Genomic DNA, 13,932 nt, shown 5'->3' on the forward strand with positions numbered 1-13,932 from the left:
AGGGTGTAGCCCCCTTCCTGCTCCTGCTCTACCTACAGAGCATTACATAGGAAGCACCCGCTCCAACGCGATGGTGACGCAGAAAGGGGCATACGCCACTTCCGTGTAATAATTTTGTTCACAATGAGGATGCTTTCTCCCCCTGTGGAGGGAGGCTACTTCCCCTTGATTTTTTCACGACGTGGGAATATGCCGCTTGGCTGAGCAAGAACGACATACAATTTCTTTCTTTTAACGTAACAGTTGTGTTGAAGTTGCGAAGTTGGTCCTCCGCAAAAGCACCGTAGGTGTGCACGAGGGTATTTTCACACAGGTAACACGCGCGGGGGCGGAAAAGCTACTTTAACGTGTCAAATGTGAAGGCCAGTTGGCAACGTGTCCGTTGGACTGTTTTTTTTTTAAATGAGTTAAGGAATAGGTGACGAAATCAAATGCAAGTTAAAATAAAAAAAAATTCCACCAGGATTCAGTAGGGCAGTTCACCATAAAGGAAGCAACACTGGGAATGCAAAAAAAAAAAAAAAAAAAAAAAATTTATTTTAAAAAAAGGAAAGCTCAGCACTGTTACTTCTTCTTCTTGGCAGTTTGGCCACTCTCGTCATTCCTGCTGTTTATTTTTATAAACTCCTTGGCAAACTGGGTCAGCTTCTTTTTATCTTCCACGCTGTGCTGCAGGAAGGCGTAAATTTCCTCGGCCTTCTTGAAGTTTTTTAGAAAGTTCAAGAGGGAGTCATCCAGGGGAAGCTTGCACATGCTCGTCAGTTGCTTCAGGTCTGTAAAGTGGTGGGAAGTAGCGTATAACAAGGTTAGAAGGGTAATATGGGGAAGACAACATATAGGGGGAAGTATATTGCGGAGTCTCCCATTAACGTTGAGGCATCATGCGGGAATGTGCAGCCCTACCTGCTAGTTCCCGGTCTGAAGGATTGTTCGTTTTCTTCTTGGTGCTTTCGGCTGAGAAGTGGAGGAAAGGAGGGTAAGCATGTAGTAAGATGCACAAACAGGGGTGTGCAAACTCGGAACAACAGCGCGACAAAGGAAAACCGCGCAGAAGCAAACCGCTACCAACGCGGTATTCGCTGAGCCAAATCAGCCTTACCTTTGACAGACGTAGAATTCACAAGGGGAGGGAACTTCTTGTCCTCCTCGCTCAGCTGCACATCGCCACTTCCGCTTTTCCATTTTTTCTTCTCACTCTGTTTTTTATTAGATACATCTGTGGTGCTCTTCGCGCCAACAGCTTTGGCGTTATTGTTATCGAATGCCATTGAGAAAGGGGCAAGACTTCCACCACTACCGTTGGCAGTTGCGTTTGCATTGTCTTTGTTCGGGGTGTTAACTTTACTTGGAAGGCTGCCCTTCGCTCCAGCCTTCGCTTTGCCCTGTTTGCTTCCTCCCCCTGTGGATAAATGAGGAAAATTTACGTTGTCCGAGTTTTTCACATTTGTGCTGAAGGAGACGTCCCAGCCAGATTTCTTCACCGTGCCATTGGCACCACTTGCGTTGTTTCCGTTAGCAATTGCTGCCATTTTTTTTTTAGAGTTTTCCATTTTTATTCTCATATTTACACTCTTCTGTTCTCCCTTCATGATGTCCACCAGCTTGTCTATTTTTCTCTCGCCCGTTATGCTCCATTTCATTTTTTCCGTTTTTTTTTCGGTCCCCTTGGTGTTAACTGCGCTGGACGTGCTTGCTGCGATGGGAGTTCCGGCTTTGCTGGCGTCCGCCTTCTTTTCCTCCTTCTTGGCCTTCTTCTCGCACTCCAACTGTTGCGGTAGGAGTGCTTCGCCATTCTTACCCACCACCTCTGCACCACTTTCCTTTTTCTTCTTTTTGGTGTTGTTACTCTTTTTCGCTACCTCCTTTTCGCCCTCATCAGCTTTAGCCTTATCTATGTCGTTTCCCTTTCGCTTTTTCTTTGCTTCCTCCCAGTTCGCCCCAACCTCACTAGTTGTCCCCGGGTCAATCTGTCCATCCACCTGTTGGTGGTTCTTTTCCTTTGCTTTGGCACTTTCGTTGGTCTTGTTTCGCTTCTTCTCCGTCTTTTCCACCTTATCTGCTTTATCGGTCTTATCGCTTTTGTCTGCCTTTTCTCCCTTTTCGCGCTTTTCCTTTTTTCCCTTTTTATCCTTCTTCATAGTGGCGTATCCCTCGCTGGTGTCCTCTTCCTTTTCCGGTTTCCCGGCAGTGGCTTTGCCCTCCTTAGCTTGTTTTCCGCTTCCGTCATGGTGGGCAACGCTTCGTTTGGAGTTTGCTTCGGTTAAAGGGGGAAGAAGAGTGTCCTCACTAACCACCACGTTGTTACTTTTACCCTGTGTGTTCAGTTTATCACTGGGTTGTTCGTTGCCCCCCTTCGCTGTAGTTTTCGCATTGGATACATGACTAACTGTGTGTTTGTTCATTTGCTTGTCATTAAGGTTACCACTGTTGTTGTCGCGCAGTTTTGTGGAAACCTCTTCTTCTTCTTCATCCACAGCTCTGTGCTGACTCTTGTTTAGGTGTGCCACATTATTGTTGTGCAGTTGGGAAGGAACTCCACCTGGAGGTAACTTTTCCCCTACCTCCTTTTGTATCTCCTCGCTAAGTGCAAATTCGAACATTTTTGGAAAGTTGGTCATTTTTTCCGGCATCCATCTGATTGTCCTGGAAAAGGGATCCTGATCTTGCTCTGCTTCTTTATGTGGAAGATTTGTTCCTCTCTCCCCGGTGGGTAATTTGGTGTCCTGGTGGGGAGCACTTGGAAAGAATCTACTAACATCTCCTCTCGTGTGGTGTGACGAGTTATCCATGCCGCTTCCTCCGTCTTTGTAATTTAAGGGAAACTTCTGCGCCCCTATTGCTGCTTCTGCGGCGATGGGAGGTACTACTACGGAATTATGCGATCTGGCGTAATTATTCTGACTTTGCATGTTTCCCTTCGCCTTGTATGTCTGCGTCGCTGTTTTAGCATTATCGTCCCGATCGTCATCCGAGTGGAGGTACTTTTCCATGTCAGTGACTTCCTTATCGGTACGAGCACTGCTACCACTACTGGTGGAATTTACTGTCCTTCTCGGGGTATTTTTATCTCTTTCTCCTCTCTCTGGGATGAGTCCTTCCGATTTGGGTTTCCCTCCATCACGGACGTCAGCATACTCTTTTTCATTGTACATGCAGATTGTTTTTGTTGTTCCTTCTGGCTGTGTTAGAATCCCCCTTGGGTTCTTCGCCACATCTATGTTGTAACCCTTGGCTGATAAATTATCCTGGTTCTTCACCAAATGGTTCACATGGTTTATACCAGTTAGGTGGCTAGCAGTGGCATTGGCGTAGAGGTAGTTGTTCGTGTCGCTATTCTGCTGAGCGGAAGAAGAGTGCTCGTTATCCTTCTTCACCATGGTGTAATTATTTTTAGAAAAACTGGTCAGTGGAAAAACAAAAGGAAACGTCCCAGGAGGGAACATTTCGTGGAAGCTAACCCAAGGCATATTCTCACTAAATCGAATGGGTAAATTCTGTGGAAAGTATTTCAGGGACCACCAGTAGAACATCAACTCGGAAGAGAAAGGACCTTGAACATTTCCTGCGGGATCTTTGTACTGCCACACATCTCCTCTAATTTTATTTATTCTGTTCATGACGTGTATGTAGTGGTTGTTGGATATATCCTCATTGCTCTGGTTATCACTCCTTTTGTGTGGTCCTTCTCCAGTGGAGTTCATTCCCTTGTGAGGAAAATCCCCCAAGAGATTACTACGCCCCGTGGGGATACCGCTGCTAACCTTTTCATTAAGAGCACAAGGGGGGGAGGAAATAATGTCCACCCTGTCGTATGGTTGATGTTTCTTCTCCTCCTTCATAGCACTGAGTATGTTTTTTACAACTTTCGGTTCTTCATGCAAATGGTTTGAAGAATCCCCTGTATAATCAGCATTACTGTTCTTGTGACCTTTCTGTGGGGCATTTCTACCTGGGGTTATTACTCCGTTCGTGTTATAACCATATGCGGTTGTCACCACTCCTCCGGATGGGGTGGTCCCCTTATCTGTGCAACTTCCCCCATTGTCTTCGTGCATGTGATGCACTTCATTCATCTGCATGGTCTTTTCCTGCACTGATACGTGAGCACCTTCCACCTGGTCGTTCCCCTTATCCCTGCTGAAGTATTTTAGCCACCTGCTTACATTCATGAAGGAGCTCTTTTTGTCACTCTGCACTGGGGGGGAGATGTTTGCCTGGCTGGCTGCATGTCCAGCAGCAGTTTTACCCGAATGGCTTTCCTTCTCTCCCTCATACAGATGATGCCGACCCGCGAATTCCCCTTGCTGCGCATAGGGAAAGGCCTCATTTTTGCTCATATGATTAATATTATTTTTCAAGTTACCCTGGTCCTTATTTCCATCATCGATTTTGTCTTCCCCGTCGCGGCGATAGCGAGCCAGTTCATCTTCTCCCCGTTCTTTGGGGTAGTTATTCCCAAACGGGGATGCAGCAATGTTCGTTGTGGCTACATTGGATCTACTGTCCCTGCCCTTCATTCCGGCACTGCTTCCATACATGTGATTGATAAGCTCCATGCTACCGGTGCTGTTTTTCAAATTTAGGTGTGTCCCTTCAAGGCCACCACTAGTTCCCATAACCGAGTGATGCATATTTTTCCCCATCATGTGGAGCTGAGAGGACGACGTATCTTCTTGCGTATATCCATACGAATCCACATGTTTCGCATTCGTTAAAATTAGCTCCTTTAGAAATTCTTCTTTTTCACTTTCGCTTAATTTGTTGTATATATTTTCCTCCATTTTTATTTTGCTCATAATTTTTTTTAAAAGGATATTTTGTTTTTCCATCATTGTTAGCTGTTCTTTATCCATTGGACCTTCTTCATTGCTTCTGTTCATATCTGGTGTGGTGTAGTATTTCTGGTTGTTCATATGTGGTTGGTTTAGGTTCGGGTGGGACGGTCTTGTACCCTTCACTGCATTGGTAAGGAGGGCGCTTCCGCCTCTGTTCGTAGTGGTCGGCGTGGATCTCATGACGGTGACATCGCTTGGTGGTGCTGTTCCTGCTGTCTGTGCCTTGTTCATCACGGAGAGGAGGTACGATATGTTATTACTACTGACCGATTCGTCCATACAGTTGGGGTTACTGGCCAGGTCGACTAAACTGCCGTTTCGTTTGTTCATGAGCTGATTTGTGTTAAACTGTTGATTCATGTGACTGATGGGGAGGGCACCTCCGTGTTCCTTGTGATTGCTCTGTTGGGGAAAAATACCACCGTTCGCATCGCTGTTGTTGAGATTACTAGTGTGGTCCGCGCTGTTCAGATTTTGTAAATTGTTCACAGAACGCACGTCATTCTGGTTACTCACATTGTTCATGTTCATGCTGTGTACCGTGCTGATGTTTTTCCTTTTAATCTTCTGCAGGAGACTCTCCTGCGGGATGATTCCCATCATGCTGTCCCTGTCTTCTGAAATTTTCCTGTTCTTAAAATGGTCATACTTGGCGTATCGATTGGCTAGGAAGTATCGTTCGTTCAGGTTGCCGCTGCTGCTACTGTTGTTGTCCTTTTCCTGGAAGGGGTAGCCTGGTTTGGCATTCTTATTGATGTCGAAGAAGTTCCGTTTGTCCGTTTTTCCGATGATGTTACCGTGCGTTGGGAGTAGGCCGCCATAGTTATGCTGTTGCGTTTGCTGTTGCGTCTGTTGTTGTGATCGTTGCTGTTGCTGTTGCTGCGTGGAGGGAGGAGCACCCATGATGCGGTAGGGCTGCTGGCTGGACTCCCTGCCCACGTCGCGCTCATCAATTTTCTGGCCAACCATCAACATTCCCCTATGTTCTTCCTGTAAATTGATTTTATCAACATTATGGAATTTATTAAAAATGAGTTCCTTTTTATCGTTCACATTTTTACCCTTATTTGTACTAACATTAACATTCACAAGATTAGGGTTAGGGTTAAGGGTAGGGTTAAGGCTAACGTTATTATTCTTATGGACATATTTTTTTTCACTAAGGGCAAATTTATAGTAGCTGCTTTCATGAAGGGCAGAATTATTTTCTCCATGAAAGGAATTATATGTATTATCATTACTTGTGTCCTTAGGGTTCATTTGTCCGTTTTGCTGACCGTTCTGTTGACCATTCTGTTGACCATTCTGTTGACCGTTTTGATTATCCTTTGCACCATCTTTATCTGCCTTCTTCTTCTTTTTTCCCTTTTCCGTCGTTAGTTTGTTGTTTCCATTTACATTCCCATCTCCCGGTTTGTCCTCCGCCGAAGGGTGCAGACTGTTGGCGCCCTTCTGCTGCTCATTCGGCTTTAACCCCCCACTGTTGGGAGTAACACCTAGTAAGGAGCCATCGTTTGCCTTCTTTGCTCCCCCCACACTGTTCTGATGATGATTCTTTATTCCGCCTAAAGTGGCTATGACGCTCTGATCCGTTTTTAGGTAAATGGAATCGAAGGACATTTTGTTGTTCTTATCGAACTGCTCGCTCATTTTGTGCCACATAAAATCGTCCGTCGCCTTTTTGTTGTCAACAAAGCTGGACTTCCTCCTTATGTTGCTCCAGTCATCTTCCATTACGTTCTTCTCATTTTTGGTGTCTCTTTTTTGATTTCCCTTTGCGCTTCTGTTGGTATTAAAGGGTGTACTGCCAATACCAGTTTGGTTGTTTCCTCCGCTGGTGTGGCCGAGTGGACCCCTCATCATATCGTGGGATGCGGAAAAGTTGCCTCCCATTCCTGCTTCACCTCTCCTCATCTTCCTCCCCATATTGTTAAGCAGTCCATCGGATGTACCACTAACCCCAGTTCTATTCATTTCGTCGATGCCGTGGTTGCCTCGTCCATCCTTCATGTCACTACTGATCATGTCTGCATTTTTGAAATTACCCGCTCCGCCAGCCTTCATATTTTGAGTCACATTTGGGTGCATCCCTCCAGCAAGGGCGGAGGCTCCTCCACTGGTACCGCTTCCACCATAACTGTACAAATTCATCTCGTGTATAGACCCCATGTTATGCATGTTTACCTTGCTGGGGTCGTTCCCCTTGTTCATAAACATATTTGTGAATTCATTTCGGCCGTCTCTTCTCTTGGCCTTCTCTTCCCCCATGCGCGGTTGTAACGGTTGTTGCGATTGTTGTTGTTGCTGCTCTGGGTTGTTCCCACCAGTGGGGACCTTCTTATACTTTTTCATCTTCCAATCGTCAGCCGCGTTGACATTGTTGATGCCTGCCATGCCGCTACTCGCTGCGAGGAACGCTGCAGTGCTGCCCGTGGCGTTCGTACCGATCATGTTGTGCAGATCGTTGTAACCTTTTTTGGGCCCACCGCTGCTGCCAATTCCTTTATTGCCATAAAATGCAGAAGGGGGAGAGGTAAAGTTGAAGTTTTTGTTTTGTGCATTTGAATGGTTTAACAAGCCAGGGGCATTCTCCACTGATCTTTTGTTGGTGGTGTTGTCTCCCCCCACAGCTGCTGCGTTACTACGTACTCCGTCGTGGTTGTCCTGTGCATGGCGCCCCATGGGGTTGACTCCCAAGTGGTAGCCATAACCAGCAGCAGTAGCAGCCGTAGTGGTGTTGTTAAAGTGGTTGATAAAAGCACCACTGTTGTTGTTCATTTGGCCCATGTTATTATTCATACTCATATTTTTGTAAGCAAAGGGGTGGTCGCTAAACATGTCTTCCCTCTTCATGTGCATTGGTCCCCTATCCTTGGGGTAGTTACTCCTGTTCACAGTCCTTACCGCGTCGTTATTATTCTCATTTTCGTCGTCTGAATTTTGCGAAGAAGGGGAAGTCATCTTCATATTATCTGCAAAACTTTTGCTAAACCCTTTGGAAGCACCTCTTATCTTTGGATCATTCTTCACATTTTCGTTTTGCTTGTTATTCGTTTTGGAGGACCTCCAGGAGGAAATGCCCTTATCGAACTCCCTCCACAAAGTTTTGTTCGCTCCACTGTTAATACCTAATGGGCCACCACCTCCCATGGGGTTACTTCCCAGGGCGTTATTGCCGGCATTGTTTTGGCTGACGAAAGCGGGGTTGTTTCCATCGGTATGGAAATTCGTCTTCCTGGTGAAGCTGTTTCGGTTGGTGCTTTCCCCTAGGGCAGTTTCAAACTGGTTCTTAGAACCTCCATAGGGGTGGTTACCACTGTTGTTGCTGTTGTTGTTGTTGTTGTTGTTGTTGCCACCACTAATGTTAGGCGCGCCTGTATTCCCTCCATCGAAGAACTTGATAAACCTGTTGTTCTTTAGCAAATGGTTACCTCTCCTATTCTGGTTGTTTAGCGGATTGTTCGAATCGGTCGAATCTGGAAAATTATTTTTGTTCAGGAAGTTATTCCCATCTCTGGTGAAAAAGTCATTTCTAATCCTTCTACTGTCATTTTCGTTGTTAAAAAACCCTGAAGGAGCGCCTGCTCTTTCTGCGAAGTTTCTGTAGTGAGGATGCTTATTGAAGACACCTCCATCCTCCTCATCCCCAATTGCGTTACTTTTGTTGTGAGCATTTTCTCCTTCTTCACCTCCCAAGTGGTTATTCTCATCGTCCCCTTTTCTTACGTCGTTCAGTAACTCGGGGAACTTAAACTGGTTGCTGCATAGGGGGACGTCATGGTCCTCCCCCAATCCCTTCTCATTCAGGATCAGTTCAACGTAGGCGTATAGGAATTCATTCTTCGTGTAAACAATTTTGTTTTCATCACATTGGAAGTCTTCTGGAGTGAGTGTCTTCTCTCCAATTGGGACGTTTTCTCCTCCATTGGGGGCATTTTCCCCACTTGGTGCGTTTTCCTCATTTTGCCCCTTCTTTTCATTTGTGTGTTCTTCCTGTGCAGCGCTCTGCACGGCCTCCTCGGCCACGTTGCTTTCCTCCATGGGGATGGGGTTGAAGCAATGTGTCAAGTTGTGCCTGCGCAAGGTGTTCTGGAAGGGACACTTTGCCTGTCTGTTTGCCCGTTTCTCGTCTCAGGGCCTCAGTTGGGCATTCCCCCCTTGTAACTAAATATGCTCTTGCGGGAGAAATGTCGTTCGGCCTCGTAGAATGAAACAGGGCACATGAACACAGAGCACGCTCGTTTTAAACGTTTGGTATAAAACAGGGGTGCTCCTTATCACAACTGAATTCGCAAGATTGGTGCGTGTAATGATTCAGATGGAAGCACAACAGGGAGAATTGCGGAGGAAATAAAATAAAAAATAAAAAAATTAAGCACCGCTAGAAGGGAGAAAGAAACGACGTACGACAAGGGGGTAAACGTACTTACACATGGATGCAAACAATTTTATGGAAGTCTTCGGGAGGATGCCACATACTCACGTATACACATGTGCACAAAGTACGGCCACGTATCTGCGTAACGTATGAAAAAATTTGCGCCTCCTCAACACTCATTAATTGCCCACGATTTTTTCTTCAATGTCAGAGGGGGACTGACTGCTTCCTTTTTTGGTTTCCCCTTTTCAGCCAGTGTTCGCTATGCGTTGCTCTTTTTCCTTTCGCGCATATCCCTTTTTACGATTACACGGAGGCAAAGTTCGTATGTAGGTCGTTATGTTGTTTTGTAACTACTGCAAACGAGCACCGCCTGCAATGTTTTCGCAAATTGGGCGGCAAATTGGATGACAAATTGGAAGGCGATAGGCTGGGTGGCTAGCTAGCATGGGTTGGCCTGCTGGTTGGCCAGGTTGCTTTCTTCACCCTATTGTTTTTAACGTTTGACTGTGTTGCGTGTTTCCGCGTTTTGATGTTTTGTCGGTTTTCGCGGTTCACGTGGTTCGCTTTTTGAAATGCTTTAATTCTGCTCGATCAGCATTGTTCGCTTCGCTTCGTCGTTTTGGTTCGCCGCTTCCTTTGCTAATTTTTGTTTTCCCCAATAAGAGCTGGCAAGGTAAACATCTTATTTCATCACGTAAAAAGGGAAAAAAAAAAAAATTCCAGCGGGGAGGGGAAAAAAGGCGTGCTACACTGCTGTGCTAGCGCAGTTGGCGTGGAAGTGGGATGGCGCGGGGTACGTGGAGATGAAAAAAAGTATTCGCGCAAATTGTGCGGCGTGAAAACATAAGTTGGAAAGTTAACATAACTTTGGCACTTATGCGGGTAAGCATAGGATGTCAAGCATGCCAAACATAGCACAAATGCGTTCACGTACTTGCATGTACTGACTGTTTCAGCATGCGGTACCACACAAATGGCGTTTTTTTTTTTTTTTTTTCTGCGTTTAAATTAGTACTACAAAAAATGTTGCTATTCGAAATGGCCCATAAGAAGGCTTTCAAAAGATGCTAGGCAAAAAAGTCACTTAAAAGTGAAAGTCGCATGTACTACATATAAAAGTACGGGATATATATTTCCTTTATAAAAATGAGTAAAAAAGGAAAAATTATTTATTTTCATTTTTCACGCGTGAATGCGTTTTTTTTTTTTTTTTTTTTTTTTTTTTTACTTTCAGTGCGAGCACGTAACTTACATTGTATTATATATTATATAAGTTTACAAACAATACGTGTAGTGCCAAAAGGTACGAAGCATTGGGGAAGGGTATGTCAAGCTCTCGCTATGAATTTTTTACATGTGCTTTTTTTAATATATACGACGTATGCATTTCCGTACGTACATGCGGGGGAAACCTTTGCAAGGGACGCGTGACTTCGAGAAGAAGCAGAAAGGGGGGTAAAAATAACGCGTATACTCTCATCATTTATGCGCCTCTTTGGGTAACAACAACAATTGCGGCGATACGGATACTTACATATATTATTATAGGTACATATATTATATGCAGGAGTAAGGTTCTGCTACTAAAATTGGCAAGGTCCGCCGCCAACGTGTGGCATTGTAAAGGTTAAAACCGAATATAGCAGCATAGGCATATATAACGCAATGAAAAGGGATCAATGTTTTACAAGGCTGCTGTTAATGAGTTAAATACATGCATATAATATTTTATGAAAAATATGCGGTGCTTACAGTTTTCAGGCCTCTCTCCTCCGGGTGCAGGAGGCTTCGGGCGCTCCACGGTAGGCGCTCCGTAGAGGGTGCTCTTCCACCTTCGAATAGGGGGTTTCTTCCTTCACCGCGTGCATGGCGCAGGATGAAGGGGAAAAACGGTTGGATTGCCCCGACTGCTGCAGATGTGGACCCCCGGTGCTGTACCCTCTCCCGCGGATATGCACTTTTAAAAAGGAAGCGCGCATCGACATTCACGCAGCAATTTAACCCCGTTTTGGCGAAGGCACAGTTCAAAAGAAAAAAAAAAAAACGGAGTCGGTGACGTGACGAAACATGGGGGTATAATACATGTTCTATGTTATATGTTTGCCTCTAAAGTAAGAATATGAGGTAAGAAAAAATTATATAATCGCCCCTGTTGACTCTCCTTCATTTCGCGGGGCGATGTCGATTTTGCCGTGTCGGGGCAAGAATGACTCCAGGGGACGATCATATTATTGAACTATTCACACGAAGAGAAAAAAAAAAAAAAAAAAAAATCCCAAGTGAGCACCTCCTGTCAGCCGAAAATATGTAAAAAATATGGTCAAACTGTTTGCACCTTCCAAAGTGATGACAGTGCTACGGGGGTGGCTGTGATGTCGATACTAAAGTAGGGTGAGAAGGGGGGCGTATCCTTGCAGGGGGTTACATCCATAGGTGCGGGTGCTGTTTCCACACATTCCAGTAAAGAAAATAAACGAACACGTACAAACATATGGATGTTCCATAGGGATCATCCAGGTAGGTATAGCCATGTTAACGCTTTAATCCTGTTGTAGAAGTTTCAGAACTTTCACTTCCCCACTAAGGGGATTATTTCTGATGTGAACGCACGAGTTAAGCGGCGTATTGCACTTTGTCCGTTTTCTTCGCATAAATACTCAGCACTTGAATATATCTATGCGTTTGTACAAGCACATGGTGTTAAGAGAATATTCTTCTCTCCCCCGTGGGTTCATCGTGCTGACCTGTAATGGTGACCCTTTTTTTGAAGCTAGGCAGGAGGACCATGTGGAAAAGGCACCACCAGCGGTTCCTTCATATATGAACATGAGATTCTATTTGCGGTGCATGAGTAAAGGTACATACATATGGATGGTATATGCATCCCCTACCCGCTTGGGCGATAAGTCGATTGGCATTTTATGCTTGCCTTCCGTATATTAGTAGCATAGGAATGGGTGTAGGTAGAGCTTTGCTGACGTGGATGCTTAACTGATACGGGTAATCCCAACTTTGCAAATTCGTTGTGGCAAGTCTCAATTCTAATTACCTTCAATGGGAAGAAGCTGCGTAATCTGCACTTCTATGCGAACCCGCTTTGAGTTCGTCCCCACACGCAAACATGCGGTGTGAAGTTAACATGCTGGTTGAGATGAAACCGCATGTGTACAAAAAAAAAAAAAAAAAAAAAAAAAAAAAAAATCAACACAATATACTGAATGCACCACTTCAGTGGACATTTTTTTTTTTTCTTTTGAGAGCGGTAAACATTGCGTATGCATTTAACTCTCCTCAGGGGGAACAAAATTTGGGAAAATTGGCACTGCACTGGCAGGCGTCCTCTTGTGAGGGCTAACCTAACAGCCCTTTATTGAAGGAGCGAAAACTCTCCCAAACACTTTAAATGGTGAAGTGTTCATTTGTGCTGCCTTTACACCTGCTGAAGAAATGTGCTTGAAAAGAATACCTCACAATGGGTGCACAATCCTTGTGCTTAATACGACGCTTTGTTGTTTTTAATTTTTCGGGTTCACGTCCAAGCGGGCCATTAATGAGTCCACGGATTTAAAGCGCTTCTCTGCAATGGGTAGAGGAATGAAGCGAAAAGGGGAAAAAAATAAGAAAAAAAAGAAGAAAAGAAGAGAAAGAACAATAACTAAATGTAACAAGCACATTGTGGTAAGGGAGGATGAAAAAGGAACCACCCAACGTTTTAGTAGACGCGATTATGGCCCCTCTAGTTGCTTTGCCCATACCTATGGTCGAGTACAGCTGCAGAAGGTTGGCTTTTAAAAATCGATACTCCCGGAGTTTTTCCTCGACTGCAAAGTTGAGTGGCCATTTGGGAAGGGATAAAAATGGTGAGGAAGATGCTCGGTTTACCTAAATGCAGTGTTCTTTTCTTTTTTCTTTTGAAAGGTGCCCAGACTTACCGTGTCTTTTTTTATTTTCCAAGCTTAGACCGTTGATGAGGACCCGTTCGTTTCTTATTTTGGCTTCGACTTGCGTGCTGAGCGGTGTGCAGAAGGAGGTGCGTTGGCTATGCATTTGCACTGCATTTCCGTTGTGTTGTCGGCGTGGGGTCCGCCTGGCGCAGGGTGGCAGTCACGCGAGACCTACCGCTGAGCCCTCCTCGCGCTACGCATGGAAAGGTAGTATTTCGACAAAGGCGTGTTGAGGCCCTGTAGGAAGTCCAAATGCCCCCTCAAGAAGAGATCCTTCAGTAATTGCCTTTTTTTCTCATCGTTGTCGTTCGCAAAAAGGTAAAGAGGCAGGTTCACGTTTTTCTCGTTTAAAGCGTTATATATTTTTCTAATTTGCTTGGCTTTTTTTTTTAAGGAGTTTATTAGTTGCGTCTTTTGAGCATGTTCACTGGTATCGTTGGGGTTGGCATGTAGAGGGGAGGTGGGTCCCTTGAGGACTTCGCATGAGCAAAGTGGGATACACAAGTGGTGAAAAAGAGCGAGGAGCAGCAGTAGTGGGGGAAAAAACAACCTCTGGCAAGAAGCCATTTTTATATTATGGGCACTTATGATTGGTCGAAAAGGGAAGTAGCGTGTAGGTGGGTTTATTCCTTTGTGAAGTGGTAAGACAAAATGGGGAAACAATTGAAGGGCCGTTTTTCCTAACTGTTGCTTTTATCTATTCATCGTATGCTGAAAAAACGATCGGAAGTTTTTTTTTTTTTTTTTTTTTTTTCCCGCGTTGTGGAGGACA

General features: G+C 44.9%; 2 protein-coding genes across 2 annotated transcripts; both read right to left on the bottom strand.

Moving 5' to 3' along the window:
• Positions 1 to 564: 564 nt before the first annotated feature.
• PCOAH_00036610 (Uncharacterized protein) lies at positions 565 to 8,876 on the bottom strand (the record flags this gene model as incomplete). The annotated part of the gene is made up of 3 exons (XM_020060452.1): positions 565 to 773; positions 904 to 954; positions 1,100 to 8,876. The coding sequence occupies 3 exons, from the start codon at positions 8,874 to 8,876 to the stop codon at positions 565 to 567; spliced, it is 8,037 nt and encodes a 2,678-aa protein (XP_019915901.1).
• A 3,855-nt stretch (positions 8,877 to 12,731) lies between these two features.
• PCOAH_00036620 (Uncharacterized protein) lies at positions 12,732 to 13,727 on the bottom strand (the record flags this gene model as incomplete). The annotated part of the gene is made up of 4 exons (XM_020060453.1): positions 12,732 to 12,793; positions 12,972 to 13,037; positions 13,149 to 13,225; positions 13,336 to 13,727. The coding sequence occupies 4 exons, from the start codon at positions 13,725 to 13,727 to the stop codon at positions 12,732 to 12,734; spliced, it is 597 nt and encodes a 198-aa protein (XP_019915848.1).
• Between the last annotated feature and the right edge of the window lie 205 nt (positions 13,728 to 13,932).

This window comes from Plasmodium coatneyi, chromosome 11 (genome assembly GCF_001680005.1).
Source record: "Plasmodium coatneyi strain Hackeri chromosome 11, complete sequence".
NCBI classification, from domain to species: Eukaryota; Apicomplexa; class Aconoidasida; order Haemosporida; family Plasmodiidae; genus Plasmodium; species Plasmodium coatneyi.